We start from the raw sequence: 17,897 nt of genomic DNA on the forward strand, positions 1-17,897 counted from the left end.
AAAAAGCTATGCTATACTTTTCACCCCACATCCAGTAAGCCTCATTAGTTTGGTCCAAATTCATGAATAGAAATCGTCATACTTAATTAGCAAAAGATGCATAACCCTAACAAAACTCAGAAACCATGTCTGATTTAGTAGACTTCTAATAAATATACCACAACCCCATCAGAAACTATGAATAAACAACATAAATCGTCACATGAAAATGCACAGAAATTCATGAAATATATGGTGTATATTTTTGAAAATTGTATATAAATCTGGTTAATAAAATGTGCAAAATAAAGGGTATACATTTTTATACAAATCAGGTTTCATTAAAACGCACAAAAACATACAAAATCCATGATGTTTTTTGTATGTTTTTGTGTGAATTGTGTGTGAGACTGTGTTGCCACAGAACAGGGGTACAGGAGACAGGGGCTGGGCCAGACCTCCATGGAGCACCATCTGTTCCTCAGCCTCACATGCAGCCCCAGGCACCCCAGCTATTCATCCACTGAGGGCAGATAAAGGGCTGATCCACGGCTGCACCCTCCCTCTCCCACACTCCGCTGCCTCCCACCCATCCCCTTCCTTCTACTGGCCCAGCCATTCCTCAGTCTATCTACCATGAACCGTGACATATTCCCAGGTAGGGTTTACGTTGGCTGGCACATGTATCAGGTGTAGTTGTCCGGCACATTAAAATATCAACGGCCAAAATGGAGGGAAATATGCTATGCCAAATAGCATATTAAGTAGCCTAATATTGTGTGACCTATATGATCTGTTGCCAAGAAAACTGCGAGCCTCGGCCCGCTCTTACAGTAAGACATTACTGAGTTTTTGGTCATCTGACTAAGTGTGGCGCTAGATTCAAAAGCCACACACTCCGGCAGCAACTCCAGCATACGACTCCGAAATGTCAAAGGCGAAGCAGAAAAACATGCTGAGGCCAGCAAGACCACAGAAAAGTGTAGCTATTTGAAATAGCCTAGTTATCTGAAATAGCTTTCCTTACGTAGCAAAACGTGTTTCAACGTTTAATATGCAATGGGACAACATTTATATTCATACATTTTAATGCGCATTATTGAATTAAGAAATATGGTTGGAAATGAGAAAATTTTATACGGTTATTTAAAACATGTCCAGTAGCTGTTCTATATGGCCGGAATTCTCAAATTTTAACAGCCAAGAAAGTCTAGTGTAAGTAGTTTCTAGCCTATCGCTCAGACATAGTGCACTTTAGAGTGAGTATAGTGTCAGCTGGGATGCACCTTGGTTTAAATGTGTTTTGAGATAAACTAATTACCGGTTGGATGGAGGCCAGGCAATCTTCCGGGCATCTAGAGACCGCAGCTCATATTTTCATACTTTATATAAGGGATCTGTCTCCGATGTTGGTCCTCTGTAAAGGCTCTCAATCCATTTTATTTTCTGCGAGCAGTAGGCCATTGTTGAGTGGTGGGTCACATATTCCCCAGTGGACCAGTGATGCCAATAAAGTACAGAGTGCTACTTTTTCTCCCTTTGTTTACATCTCATTCTTTCCCTCAGTCTTCCTCGTCTTCCTATCGTTCTCTTCATCCCCCCCCCCCCGTCTCTGGTTAAGCTGGTGTTCCATGTTGGTGCATCTCCTCTTCCACTCCATTAATGTGCCTCCTGTCAGTTTCGCTTTATCACAGTAGTTTTCTACCAAAGCAAAGCCTGGCTCAGAGCCTCTGGGTAACTTTGTCTCATTTTGACCCGTCATTTATTCATCCTTGTCTTCAACACACCCTGACATCGTCTTTAACAACTTCCTTTTATGTCCATGTTGTCAATAGCTCCCTCTCTTTTGGTCTCGCTCCATTTCTTTCCCTCTCGTGTTCTCCTCTCGCATGATTGAATTGAGACACGGAGAGCCGCGCCAAAATCAAATAATCCGAAAGAAGTTAGAGACGTGTTGATTTTTTCACACCTGTGCCCTGCCTATTTGCCCCCTTCATGCCCCCAGAGCAGGTGCAGCCATGGGGTTTAAACCCAGGCCTTTAGAATACATTCTGATCATTGAGGCAACACACTGTGTCATAACCCCTCATTCATTCTCTTTTTGGTGCTTGAAAGCCAGGCAATTACAGTGAGGAGCGGTTAGCTGAGGGCAATACTGAGCTCCACATGGTGACAGAAGCCACAAACCTTAGGCCACGGATACGGATTTGATCTTCTCAAGAGCTTTAGTCTACCAGACCATAAGATCCAGAGTTTCTCTACTCTTCTGCAAATACGTTTATTCACTTGTTAAGTAAAGCAAGATTAAAGCTGATTCAATGTTTGCCAGGTTGCATAATGCCTACAGTATTCAACATAACAGAACCAAATATTTTACTGTAAAGCACCAACACCATCAATTGTGAAACATCCATGCACCATTTCATCTGCATTACATCACACTTCATGGACAAAAGCATTTAAATCAAGGGTCACCAACACGTGGATCGCTACCGATACCTCGCTGCCCATTCATGAGTAGCATGTGAAACCGGCGGAGGTGAGATACAGTATGTCTTACACCCAATGTTATTCTGGTTCTTATCAAGCAGGAAGTCTAGTCCAGAATGCGTATCCATCAGAAGAAAAGCACTCTCCAGCCTTCTACCTTATTCAGCTCACCGGGACCAAAGCTGCCAGAAGGAGTCACAAGAACGTGGCTAGGCATGGCAACCATATTCAGATACAGTACTAGCCCCTTAAATTACTGGCCAATCGCATCGCACTGGGCTGCGCAGTTTAAGGGGAACTGTGCTATCAAAAGGGAATTTTGATAGCACAGACCTTTCCTTCCAGACCAGTCTTCGGAAAATATTTTACTATTGAAATGGACTCTAATTTTAGCTTTTTTAATTATGAATAATTATCATTCGAAAAACATCCTAATCCAGGCAAAATACAAACAAGAAAACAATTTGAACAATTTAAAGTACTCTTACAAATATCCGTAAACCAAGGTTCAACATTTCCATGGCTTTCAATTCAGATGTGGGAACATACATTGACCCTCGAAAGATCCAAGCTCACAGTCACTTTAAATAATAAATGTGTGTTTGAATATCTATTGATCCCAAGGCAGCCTGTTGGGTTCTTGACATTCAGTACATTGTATTTCGGACCTCTCCCCACCAGTGTGATGAATTTACGGAAAATAAACTACATATGTTGAAAATAATTAGACATTCTTAAAAAATGCATACAAAATATTTAGCAATTATTTTAGAAATTGTGTGGCTTGCTGGCATGACACAACATTTACTGTTTCAGTTGGGTGGTTAACTGTTTTATAAGAGCCTATTCAGGTGTTTGTGCTATATCTTCAATATGCTAATATGTCAATCTTACATACAGAATCCAGTTACTCTGCGATGTTGTTGTGCCAAAGCCATATTCCCCTTGTACGTCACTGCTTCATTACACTAAACATTCCCACCTTTCCCGCTGTCAATTATTCCATATTGCTCATATTCTTGTTCCAGAACAAAAAATCGACTAGCTGACAGTTATTATTATTATTATGGGAATATGGTTCTGGGATAAGATACACTAACCAGTCTACTCCATTTGCACTCTTTGGACAGTGCTGTTATTAACCTTAACATATAAGAACATCCATCATTGGAATGAGTTTACAGTGAGGGCTGACGAGTTATATTATATACAGGTACGTACAGTACATTATACGCTTTTCTAATCAGGTTACCTCTAATTAAATATTGTACAAGAAGACTCTTTAACTGAGATAATTAACCACACTCTCTAGAAACCCCAGGCTGCATCAACAGATGGCACCCTGTCTAAACAAGCTACTTCTCACCCAGGTCCACAGAGCACTCTGAGGGAAATAGGGTGCCATTGGTTGATGCAGCCCTTGTCCTCTTGTCATTATAAAATGTCCAACTACAACTGATGGGCCCAATACCTCGGTTTTCAGTTGGAATGAAAAATGCAATTAGCCTGTTGTCTCAGAGACACGAAACATGACATAATAAAGTGGGTCCCTGTGTTGTTCTGTGTTCCCATCCTGTTGTGATCTAGAAAAGCAGTCTCACTCCCTCTAAGCCAATCCAACCCCTCTCTCATACTTGTCCTCCCGACTGTGTACCTCACGTCTTTTGACATGTACGATTTCATACCCACAACAAATCCTGGAATGTTCCTTCTCTCACGCCCACCACACTCTCCCTCTCACAGTATCCCCCTTCTCAGCCCTCAACCTCTCCTCCCTCTCACAGTATCCCCCTTCTCAGCCCTCAACCTCTCCTCCCTCTCACTCTCTCCTCCCTCTCCCATTCTCCTTCATCCTTCACAAGATTCACCTTCTCAGTCCCACTCTCTCCTTTCCTCCCTCCCTCCCTCCCTCCCTCCCCCAACACTCCCCCTACCCCCACCTTCCTCACCCCACTCACCACCCCCACTCTCTCCCTCTTGCCGCCTCCCCCCTCTGCCCCTCCCCACCTCCCCTCTCCCCCACTGTCTCCATCCCTCCCCCAACACCCCCCCCCATACTCCCACCCACCCACCCACTCTCTTCCTCCTTGCCACCCCCCCCCATTCGCCCCTCCGCTCTCCCTCCTGCTGTTCAGCCTCTTCCCTTGGGCAGCCATGATTCCATATCCACAGCTGATAATGAGAGGGAGATTGTGTCTCTGACATGGAGCTGGTGGACCGCCCCAGGGAACATCCTGGTACAATACAAACACGACACACAGTCTCCCACCACACTACTCTGTCTTCTCCTGGCCTGCAGCCATTTACACAAAGCTGAAAGGATTGAGACGACTCCGGGCTCCGTTCTCACCGGGACACATGGGTCATTCTTTAAGTACAAACGCAGATTACTATTTTTGTCTCTACATGCAATGGGTTTGAGATACATAACAGTATGCTGTTCATTTTCAGGTTTATTATCCTTCAGACAAAATATGTAAGGTGCATCTTTCCTGTGAAGTGCATGATTCAACCCAGTGGCCACACTAACCCAGTGCCCCAGTAACCCATAACAACCTCATCCCTGACAGAGAACACGATAACTACTATCAGAGGAAGGCCTGGGTAAGAAACAGTACCTGGCTGTAACCACCGAGCACCGCCGCTAATCGTCCCAATCCCACTTCCTGGTATTATCACCTGACGGCAGAGCAGTTCAGCAGAGCAGGTAATGAACACCTTAAGTCTGGAGGTGTGAGCCATACAGGAAACAGAAGGGGGACCAAGGGAAAAGACACTGGATAATGAGGAGGGAAGAGAGAGAGAGAGGCAAGGTGTGTGGAGCCCTTTCCTGCTTGGTTGGCCCCGTGTCCAGTGGAACTTTATCTTTGGACAGGGACACATTGTCCCTGAAAGGCCCTCTCATCTCTGTTCCCAGTGTATATGGTGTAGCAGTCCAAGGGGGCAATGGTCCATCTGTCTGATCTTCACTCAAATTCTGTTTGGACACCCTCTCTGCCCATCTCTCTCTCTGTTACTCTCTCTTTCTCACACAATCCTTGAGTACCTGACCCTAGGACCAACTATTGAGCTGTTGCTGTCCCTGTTTAATGTCCACCAGACATTTAAATATCTGAGAATGAGTGAGAACGGTCGCTTATGAAAACCAACTGGCATGTGCTCCTGGGGAGGTGTTTTTGACCCACTGGTCAATCAGATGTTTGAATATCTTTATAAACGATCTAACCTTAAAAGATCCCGAAATCTAATTATCTCCACCCGGCACAGCCAGAACAGGACTGGCCACCCCTGAAGCGTGTTTTCTCACTAGGTTTCTTCCTAGGTGCTGATTTTTCGAGGACCTTTTTCCTAGCCACTGCACTTCAGCTTACTGCTTGCACTTAGGGGTTTCAAGCTGGATGTCTGTATAAGCACATGGTGAGAACCGTGGTAAGAGGTAAAGGCAGCTTAATAAGATGAGTTTGATTTGAGAGTTCTCTGGAGAGAGGTGGTGACCAGTCTTGTTTAGTCTGTCCCATAGTAACCTAACAAAGCAGACAGGCCCCAAATGCATCCATCTGCTGAACAGACTTAGCCTAAACTGATTAGCACAGACCAGGATGACATTCAGAATATGGCTGATTGCTTCATTAAAAGCCTGTGTGGTGCATCTCTGATTAAGAGGTTTTATTTAAAACAGAACATACAGTGGGGTGTTGATATGGATGAAGCCAATGATATTACGATTCCAAACAGCTCTCTCCCTTTCTCTCCGAAACAGACAGAAGCTCGCTAGTGTCGCCTGCTGCTGTAACATCACGGAGTGGCCATTTACTGCATGCAACCTACCTAGATGGAAGAGGGAAGGCAGCGTCACACTCAAACATTTCGGGAAACCTACTAGCAAGCATCAAATGGAGACTGAAGGCAGCATGATGCCCAACTACCGTAAGAAACGTGGCAGAAACATAAAAAGGCCTTATTAATAGAATCAGCATTTTGGTTCCAGGAGCGAGGATCAGGTTGATGGCACGGAGGGAGATGAGAAACAGCAGTCTGATGAGTGGCTAGGCATGAGTCAGTTGTGGCAGCTATTATTGTTATGACAAGGAAACCGGAAACATGTAGTCTCCCGCCAATTATTCAGACACATTTACATATTACATGTGACTAACAAGTGTGAGTTGAATATTATTATTGAACATTATGGACCAGGTTTTTATAAATGTGAGACCTCTATGGTAAAATACATCTTTCCAATATTCATTTATACCATTCCTGCCATTGATGTCCGTGATGTTGTGGCTAACAGATTTGATCGCATTAGCGTACCCCTTGGGTCAATTAGTGTTATCTTGAATATTCCCGGGGCCTCATTTGTAAATCTGTGCATAATCCATGCATGCAATTCATTTCTATACAAACTGCAGGATTTATCTTAATGTTTGTAGATTTACACAGAGCAATGATCATGGTGTAATTACTTTTGAGCCATCACACTGGATCAAATGTAATATGAAAAATATGTTTTTTTGGGATGAATTAAAAATGGCAGAAAGATAATTTAATACTGTTTCGATTTCAATGACTTTCCATTTTTGCTAATTTTGTCAACAGATATTTCATGTAATGTGACCAAGTCAGTTTACAGGTCAGTCATAATAATAACGCAAAGTAGTGATTTTTGAAATTACAAACATGTATAAAACTATTGTTGAATTATTATACCACTCTGAGATAATGGGAAATAGGAGGCTGGTCTGCATTCCAGACATTTTACAGACAGGTAGGACATTTTTGCACGAACTACAGTGGCTCCGCAGGCCGCTTTCTAGCATTTAACAAATAAACGTATTATAGAGAGGCAACAAAGATAAATGCCAGAATAAGATCCTATTAACCATATGTAGTTTCATATACTTTCCATACATTTTCAACAGGTTGAAGTCAAGATGGGTTTATTTATGTGACATTTATGGTTTCCTAAATACTACGGAACAAAGTCGACATACAGGCATTGTTAGAGACCCAGGTCGACATTCAGGCACTATTAGAGGGCTATTAGTGTAGTATATTTCCCAATACTAAAGACATGTCAGCTGTCCCAATTCTCCTCTCAGAAACTTTTTTATTTTTAAATATTTTTTCCCTCCACATGTAAGGATCTGGAACATGTGTCTATTGACATAAACATTGTGTCATCATTTGGCACCGCTCCGCTAAACAGCCAGTCAGATGATGTCAATCTCCCAGAAATGTTTGAGTTGCTACGTTCTTTCTCCGGCTACCAGATGTATGTTTCCCACTGGCTTAAAGTAATAATTTGATTGAGAAATCTCACTTGTTTCATGAGTACACACTCAAAATAATTTCTATGCAATGTTGATAAAGTAGGCCTCGTATCAATCCCATTCAGTGAAAAATGGTGTCCGAGATATTGCGTGTGAATAAAGACGGTACAACCTAAGAAACATTAGAAAGAGCCATAAAGAGCCTTTCAAATCTGGAGCTTGACCTATTTGGAGATAAATGTGTTTTGAACTGGGTATACTCTAAGACACAATGCCATGTTTGTTGGCTAGTCTAAAGTCTAGGCATTTTACTGTGAAAGCCAACGCAAGTGTAAAGGCCTTGGAAAAGAACACCAGCCTTATCACCAGTCTATTCCCAGTCTATTCCCCTGGTTAAGTAGTGCACTGTATAGGGAATAGAGTGCCATTTGGAACTTACCCTGAGAGAGGTGCCTGTACAAGGCTTCGTGCGAGCTTTAGATGGATTTGTGTTGTTCGGTCTGTGTCAGACAGTTTACAAAACACAAAGCTTTGTGCTTTTGTCTCAAGCAGCTGTGACATGCAATACCAAAATGGCATGAAATGTAAATTCACTGAGTGCTTTGTTGAAACACTCTTACTCAGACGGCAGGCAGATCCCAGTCTCTAGTCTGACAGCAACAAGAGGCCATGATGAGCTTTTGACATCCATGGCAGTTCATCACAATGACTGCACTTAGATTGCTGGAGGTGGGTGATTAGTAAAGACAGCAAACAAATGCTGCAAAACCATAGATAATAGAATAGGTACAGTGGGGAGAACAAGCATTTGATGCACTGCCGATTTTGCAGGTTTTTCTACTTACAAAGCATATAGAGGTCTGTAATTGTTATCATAGGTGCACTTCAACTGTGAGAGACAGAAGCTAAAACAAAAATCCAGAAAATCACATTGTATGATTTTTAAATAGTTATTTTGCATTTTATTGCATGACATAAGTATTTGATCACCTCACAGACCTGTTCGTTTTTCTTTTAGTCCTCCTGTTCTCCACTCATTACCTGTATTAACTACACCTGTTTGAACTTGATACCTGCATAAAAGACACCTGTCCACAAACTCAAACAGACTCCAACCTCTCCACAATGGCCAAGACCAGAGAGCTTTGTAAGGACATCATGGATACAATTGTAGACCTGCACAAGGCTGGGATGGGCTACAGGACAATAGGCAAGCAGCTTGGTGAGAAGGCAACAACTGTTGGCGCAATTATTAGAAAATGGAAGAAGTTCAAGATGACGGTCAATCTCCCTCGGTCTGGGGCTCCATGCAAGATCTCACCTCATGGGGCATCAATGATCATGAGGAAGGTGAGGGACAACCTCCTTCCCTCAGTAAGAGCATTGAAGATGGGTCGTGGCTGGGTCTTCCAGCATGACAACGACCCAAAACACACAGCCAGGGCAACTAAGGAGTGGCTCCGTAAGAAGCATCTCATGGTCCTGGAGTGGCCTAGTCAGTCTCCAGACCTGAACACAATAGAAAATCTTTGGAGGGAACTGAAAGTCCATATTGCCCAGCGACAGCGCCAAAACCTGAAGGATTTGGAGAAGGTCTGCTGCAGTGTGTGCAAACCTGGTCAAGGAAACATATGATCTCTGTAACTGCAAACAAAGGTTTCTGTACCAAATATTTAGTTCTGCTTTTCTGATGTATCAAATACTTATGTCATGCAATAAAATCCTAATTAATTACTTAAAAATCATACAATGTGATTTTCTGGATTTTTGTTTTAGATTCTTTCACTTGCAGTTGAAGAGTACAGTGGGAAAACCTGCAAAATCGGCAGTGTATCAAATACTTGTTCTCCCCACTGTATATATTCACCATCCATATACACTCACCTAAAGGATTATTAAGAACACCATACTAATACTGTGTTTGACCCCCTTTCGCCTTCAGAACTGCCTTAATTCTATGTGGCATTGATTCAACAAGGTGCTGAAAGCATTCTTTAGAAATGTTGGCCCATATTGATAGGATAGCATCTTGCAGTTGATGGAGATTTGTGGGATGCACATCCAGGGCACGAAGCTCCCGTTCCACAACATCCCAAAGATGCTCTATTGGGTTGAGATCTGGTGACTGTGGGGGCCATTTCAGTACAGTGAACTCATTGTCATGTTCAAGAAACCAATTTGAAATGATTCAAGCTTTGTGACATGGTGCATTATCCTGCTGGAAGTAGCCATCAGAGGATGGGTACATGGTGGTCATAAAGGGATGGACATGGTCAGAAACAATGCTCAGGTAGGCCGTGGCATTTAAACAATGCCCTATTGGCACTAAGGGGCCTAAAGTGTGCTAAGAAAACATCCCCCACACAATTACACCACCACCACCAGCCTGCACAGTGGTAACAAGGCATGATGGATCCATGTTCTCATTCTGTTTACGCCAAATTCTGACTCTACCATCTGAATGTCTCAACAGAAATCGAGACTCATCAGACCAGGCAACATTCTTCCAGTCTTCAACTGTCCAATTTTGGTGAGCTTGTGCAAATTGTAGCCTCTTTTTCCTATTTGTAGTGGAGAAGAGTGGTACCCGGTGGGGTCTTCTGCTGTATAACACGCACAACTTCAAGGCTTCACAAATGCTTTGCTGCATACCTCGGTTGTAACAAGTGGTTATTTCAGTCAAAGTTGCTCTTCTATCAGCTTGAATCAGTCGGCCCATTCTCCTCTGACCTCTAGCATCAACAAGGCATTTTCGCCCACAGGACTGCCGCATACTGGATGTTTTTCCCTTTTCACACCATTATTTGTAAACCCTAGAAATGGTTGTGCGTGAAAATCCCAGTAACTGAGCAGATTGTGAAATACTCAGACCTGCCCTTCCGGCACCAACAACCATGCCACGCTCATAATTGCTTAAATCACCTTTCTTTCCCATTCTGACATTCAGTTTGGAGTTCAGGAGATTGTCTTGACCAGGACCACACCCCTAAATGCATTGAAGCAACTGCCATGTGATTGGTTGATTAGATAATTGCATTAATGAGAAATTGAACAGGTGTTCCTAATAATCTTTTAGGTGAGTGTATATACTGCTCAAATAAATGTAAGGGAACAAGTAATCATCACAGCATAACACCAAGACAAACGTCAGGGATATCAATCTGTCCATTTAGGAAGCATAAGCGATTGTGAATCAATGTCACCTGTTTTGGTGCAAATGAAAGTGACAACAGGTGCACTAGAAAGACAACAGGAAGAAAACCCCCAAACAGAGAATGGTAATGCAGGTGGTGGTCACAGACAACTGCTCTCTCCTTATCCTTCCTGACTGATTCTTCCCTAGTTTAGCATTTTGCTAGTGTCCTTGTCACTACTGGTATCATGAGGCGGTACCTGCAGCCCATTCAGGTTGCACAGGCAGTCCAGCTCGTCCAGGGTGGCACATCCGTACGTGCCGTCGCAATATGTTTTGCTGTGTCTCCCGGTGCATCCGATGCCGCCAAGTAGCGCCACAGACTGTCCAGGAGCTCACTGATGCCCTTATCCAGGTCTGGGAGGAGATTCCCCAGAACACCACCCGCCATCTTATCAGGAGCATGCCCAGACATTGTCAGGAGTGCATTCAGACACATGGGGGCTATATGCACTACTGATTTTTGGTGTGAGTTTGAATCCAACCCCCAATTGGTCGGTGATTTTGGTTTCCATTGACCCTTGTTATGTCATTTTGTTCTCAACGAATTACACAATGGACAGTAAAGATTTTGATCTGTACCCCATTTCGTTCATCGAGACCCAGTGTGTGATTTCAGTGTTCCCTTAATTTTTTGGAGCAGTGTATATGGTGGTGCAGGCCATAGCCTTGTGGTCCACGGTGGTCACTGCAGATCAACCACGGGAGGAACTTCCTCAATGTTGTGTAATTTGAAGCAAGTGGTATCCCTGAAGATTCAAGGGTGTTAGCTATTAGCTTGTGCAACATGATTAATTTTGCAGACGATACCTCCTCCAACAATGCCTTATAGAGGGCTGTGAATGTGGCTGTTGAAAATGGCTGGTTAGTCAAAGATGGGTAAAATCCCACCTTTGAACCGGGTCAACCTACGACAGGCAAAGCTGTGCTTTTTACACCTATAAAAAATAAAGATATTTATTGTTTTTATTGGATTTTTCTTATAAATGAAGTGTTTCAAAGAATGTATTGGATGAGCTAGGATTGGTTGGGGTAGGCTTTGCAGAAGAACAAACTGGTTGGTGGGTGGATTCTTGGGTCATTCAGTTGGACTGAAAAAGCTGTCCTTAAGCAAAATACCAAGGAAAGTTTATTGCTTTTTTAATTACTTTACTTTGTATTACAGTATACAGTTTGTGTTTTCATCACATTATTGGACAGGTTTGAAAGTTCTTTATTCTTTGTATCCAAACTGGTTCCTCTTTTTCCTACTGACATTGATAAGAGGAAGTACAACTAAAAGAGTTGTTGCATTAATGCCTGCATATTATGGTGAACAGGCTATTAAAACATTATTGTTCACATGGTTCTGACAATCAGAAAGGGCTTTTACAGATACTCTGCCTGAAACCCAAAAGAGCATTTAACAACAAAAATGAATGCACAATTGTTTGGAAAAAATTGGAAAACAGAGGAACTACACTGAGGGGTGGTCAGTCCTCGGTTGTGCCGTGTGAATATTATGAAAGTGTTTTCCCTTAACATCAACGCATCTTATGCCTATAACTCAACCCACTGCTTTCACAAAAATAACATGCATACATAAATATACACATGAATTTATGTTTATTGTTAAAGTAGTGTGTATATACATACATACATACATACATGCATATATACATACATGAATTAACCTAAATTAACTTCAGATATAAAATTTCATGAATCAACATAAATTAATATGCCAAAATGCTTTTAAATAGATACTGCTTGATTGCCAACATTTTGCTAACACTTGTTTTACCATGTCACTGCATGTGCTTCAAGAAAAAGTCAACTAGCACAATGACTGAAAGTCTATGGGAAGAAGCTTTTATTGCCACTGCCACTGACAGAAGTCCTAGGGGACACACTGGAATAAATATAATTACAATCACTATAGGCTAATAACCATAGGTGAATAAAGGAAATGTCAAGAAAATCAATTGATTGACAGGAGCCGTGCACACATACACAGGCATGATGGTATCCCAATACCGTGTTCTGTTACAACACAGTGATGAAATCAAAAACCCATAACTGCTGAGAGGGCACACAATTCCCACCAGACTAACTTTTTTCACAGCAAAAGAGAGAGCAAGAAGGGTATGGACGAGTCGTTTTATCAAACTGTCACACACAGAGACGGTGAGATGGAACACTCTCGCTCCACTCAGAGACTAAGACAGGCTCCACAGTGGATCAAAAGTCACCGAGACACACCAAGCTCTGTCTGAACCACTTGGGCATACGCCCTATGGCCTTTTGAAACTGCACTTTTTAGATTTCAGCTTTACTCAAATATAAATAAGGAGCTATAACAGAATATTAAACAAAACCCACAATAATTTTCCAAAGACAATTACATAGCAAGGTATAGGTTGAAGACAGCTTTACCATACGCTCAGAGCTTGAGCACTGCGTTCATTTTAAAATTCGTTACGTAGACCAAGCACACTATTACCAAGTAATTCTAAGTATATTGAAGCCTATTAATTTAGTAGCTTTCGGTGAAGGAGAATAGCATTACTACCCAGTGGCTCAGTTATTTAATAACAACGGACCGCAGTATTGCAGTTAAACATAGCATATACGCTCAACACCAGAGACAAATGCACAAAGGTAAGCTTGGAAATGGTACAGTCGATCCAAACCAGCGTGTGTGAGCGGTCATCTCGATCACAAAATAAGCGCATATTCCAATTAACTAGAACAAACATTTGGTTTACTGATTAAAGACGCCGTGATGACAAAAACACATTTCTTGCGTTTTTTCGTGCGTTTTTATTATTTCTCACAAATAACCTATATCATTCCCAAGATTACAACTAGGCTATATCAAAATAAATTGTTGATGTGATTTCCAAATCAGTGATTTATAAACGCGACGCTGTATTAGAATGCATCACACAATAATAACCAGACATGGTTAGAAGATTGTTTACTTTAGGCTATAGGCTACCTCACAAGCACTGGCGCGTGCAGAGCTCAGTTGGGAGCCAGACAGAATTTATTGAACAAAGAAACCACACAAAGCCGGCCACGCGAACTTTTCTAATGAGAAATAATTTCTGTGTAAATAAATGTTCAACTTAATCTCATGCCCGGAAACTATGGAAACAAAATACAATAATTTTAGTGGAGCAGTGTGGAGACAGGTGCTTTGCTCTTACAGTAAAAATAAATAAGCATAGCTACGCTGGAAGCTGGTAAACTACTTACGGGTGCCATCGAAGCGGGTGGCGATGGTGTCCAGGAAGGTGTTCTGTGGGGCCAGCAGACCCCGCATTACCGGCATCCTGGTCCGGGTTGACTGGGTCCTCCTGCCTCGGCGCCCCGTGGCAGTGGCCTCCTGGTCAGACCCGAACCCGGGCAAAAATCTTGACGTTCCGGGCGCGCATCCTAGCCCCTGGAGGAGCGCGCCGATCCGAGATACGCGTGGCTCCACTTTGCGACAGAGGTCTTGACCATATCTTTTAAAATACAACGCGCATACTGGGTCTTGGGAAACCCCCAATCTGGTAGTCTTTAGCTGCCGACTATCAGTTATAGATAACAGGATGTTTGTCTTTGTCTTTAGAAGGTAGCGCCTATTGGCACCGTATTGACTGTATTGTTGCACGGCAAGGACAGCGCAAGTTTCGGTGCTGATGCTGTGATCTGACTCAGGAAAAATGCTCCTCCTTCGCGTTCGTTAGTACGGCGCTCTCTCGCGCGCGGTTGCTTGGTTTCTCCTGGTTACTACAGCGAGATGTCACGTGTTATAAGTTGGGGACATTTCCAGAGACCAATGCTTCTAGGTGCATTCTAGAGACTTAGTGTGGTGGGTGATAATATCTTGTGATGCGCTCAGACTTTCATTTGGAGATGAATTGAGGGTTGACAATAGTAGTCAAACAAATCCCAGAAAAGAATAAAAGGGATCTACTGTTTTAAACAAGATCTATGGGCCATTGATCTATGGGCCATTTCCGTCCCCAGGACATTACATGCATACATATGCATGAAAATTATCTATTTACATTATCAAGCAACGAGTCTTGCACTTTGTCCTAATTGCGATTTGATGATACACCATGTAAAACCTTTATAAGAACTACCTAGAACACTGAACAAATAGGATTTTAACCTGTCCCCACTCTCTAACACTACATGAAATGTAATGTTCAGAATCCTTTAGAAATCGTATTTTTTGTATTATTGTGTAACTATTTCCAATTTAGACATAAAAAACATCTTATTGGAAATTAATATTATGTTAGCTACAATAAATATAATTTGTGTCCCCAGGTTTTCACTAATTCCTGTTATCCTGATACATTCCCCTTTATAAAAATGTGGGACATTCCACAAGATACATGACCAAGAGGAAGTAGTATAATTTGAGTCTCATGAAGGCCATGGGAATTCCATCAGTTAGTTCTTAGTCTTTTTTCTGTATTTTATTATCATATTGAAAGTATGACCTAGAATGTCAACCTGAAAGTTCAATCCTGTTACCTAAATTATATCTATAAGATAGTTTTGGTAAACTACTTGAAGGTGCTAAGTCTTCTCTTGATATTATTATTAATGGCTACATTTCATGCATTTGCGAATGTTTTGCTAAAAACTCTGTTACTTTCAGGCCTGTTACTCAGATGAAGAGTAACGTGACTGAAGAAGGGTAATGTGACAGAAGAAGAATAACAGGAGATTGACCATAACACATTTTGAATAGTTAAACGTGTTCTTAGATACAGTGCTGGAAAAAAATAAAGAACGAAGTTACATTTTGTAGTTACAACATGCAAATGGCACAGATTATGCGGAATGGTCGCTATATAGGCCTAATCGCAGGGGCGTGTCCAGAGAGTGGAAATGGCCACGCCTCAAATATGATTAGCCACCAGTGTTGACACCAAAAAATCTGTCATCTGATAGGCCGTTACTCAAGTAGATCAATTCAATAGAGAAGGACCATTGGCCGTTGTGCAACTAACTAAGATCTGATCTGATGTCAGTATTATATTTTTCTCATGTAGCTTTCGATTCATATAATCCGATTCCGGTACAGCCACCTTCTAGACACGCAGCGTGCCTCTGGAGGTTCTCTGGTGACGGCGCCCTATTGGAATCTAGACTGACCAACAAACATATGCGAACCGGCCGAACAGGTGGGTTGTCATGTTTTACTTGACTGGTACAGACTTTTCACCTTTAGATATTTCATATTGTTTTTTTTAACAAATAATGTTTACTAGCGGACTTTAAGTTGACTTTTTGCAACACGTTTTGCATGATAATAGTTCTTCAGAAATGTAACATGTTGCTTGGTGCTAATGTATGTACAGTAAGCAAAGCTGTTTTGTCTAGCCAGCTGAATTACGGTAATGTTAGTGAGTTACCTAAGGTTAGTTAACCGGCTATCTAGCTTTGTGTTGGGCGCTGGATAAATCAAGGCAACATTAGCCTTTCCTCATTCTTTGAATAAGCCAAACAAGAATATTAAATGTGAAACCACATTCCACACAACCTTTTCTTTAGTTTTCATGTTTTAGTATAGCTAAAGATAATGGTCTTAGCTCTAAGCACAGCCATGCTGTCAAGTTTACAATTAGGTCTTATGGCACTTTATCTGGGAGCGACCATCTAGATGTTACATTCCCTCTAGCACAGACTGCTGTGGAATTTGTAGGACAAGGTTATCTAGCAAATGCGTTTTCCAATTTTTGTGGTTTTCATTTTACATTTCAAAACTGTTAACACTACCTTGAATACAATATCTTCATGTATCTTCATGCACGTATTGGTGTCCTGGAACGGACTGCATTTTTGTCTCTACAGAGCTTCTAAAAGATTTACGCAAGAGTGACCAGTAACATGCAGACGATGAGAATAGGAATGCTTTACCAAGGCTTGCACATAAGTTGGTGATTGTGAAAGTGAGCCTCTTACACCTGGATCCAACCTCACATCACCCAATACCATACAGTGGGGAGAACAAGTATTTGATACACTGCCGATTTTGCAGGTTTTTGTACTTACAAAGCATGTAGAGGTCTGTAATTTTTATCATAGGTACACTTCAACTGTGAGAGACGGAATCTAAAACAAAAATCCAGAAAATCACATTGTATGATTTTTAAATAATTAATATTACATGACATAAGTATTTGATCACCTACCAACCAGTAAGAATTCCAGCTCTCACAGACCTTTTAGTTTTTCTTTAAGAAGACCTCCTGTTCTCCACTAATTGCCTGGATTAACTGCACCTGTTTGAACCCGTTACCTGTATAAAAGACACCTGTCCACACACTCTGTGACAACTGCGCCCTCTGCTGCCTCACCTCCCCCTGCAGCAGACAGGCTCCAGCGGTCGACGACACCGGCCTTCTGACACCACCGCACATCTCAATATGCATTTCACCTGTGTCTCGTCTAGCGCACCTGGTTTTCATCTTCATCATTCCCCCCAGTATATATGTTCCCTCTGCTTCCCCTGTCTTTGTGTGTTATTGTCTCTCTTATGAAAAGAGTGCTGTTAAGCTTCGCTGCTGTGTTGCTAATTAAACACAGCAAATACACATCGCCTCGTTCTCCTGCTTCTCCTTACTTCGAAGACATCACACACTCAATCAAACAGACTCCAACCTCTCCACAATGGCCAATACCAGAGAGCTGTGGGAGGAATGGGAGAAGGTCATGTGGTCTGATGAGACAAAAATAGAGGATGAGTACAACCCCAAGAACACCATCCCAACCGTGAAGCATGGATGTGGAAACATCATTCTTTGGGGATGCGCTTCTGCAAAGGGGACCGGACAACTGCACCATATTGAGGGGAGGATGGATGGGGCCATGTATCGTGAGATATTGGCCAACAACCTCCTTCCCTTAGTAAGAGCATTGAAGATGGGTCGTGGCTGGGTGTTCCAGCATGACAATGACCCGAAACACACAGC

At 42.2% G+C, this 17,897-nt stretch overlaps 1 protein-coding gene across 1 annotated transcript in view; it reads right to left on the reverse strand.

Moving 5' to 3' along the window:
• kcnh3 (potassium voltage-gated channel, subfamily H (eag-related), member 3) overlaps positions 1-14,634 on the reverse strand; it is a 114,615-nt gene extending 99,981 nt beyond the window's left edge. Inside the window, exon 1 of the mRNA XM_010880027.5 lies at positions 14,173-14,634. Coding sequence (XP_010878329.3) covers positions 14,173-14,248 — 76 coding nt within the window. The 5' untranslated portion in view covers positions 14,249-14,634. The remainder of the gene's footprint in view (positions 1-14,172) is intronic.
• Between the last annotated feature and the right edge of the window lie 3,263 nt (positions 14,635-17,897).

The sequence above is a fragment of the Esox lucius genome, chromosome 16 (assembly GCF_011004845.1).
Source record: "Esox lucius isolate fEsoLuc1 chromosome 16, fEsoLuc1.pri, whole genome shotgun sequence".
In the NCBI taxonomy this organism is placed as follows: Eukaryota; Metazoa; Chordata; class Actinopteri; order Esociformes; family Esocidae; genus Esox; species Esox lucius.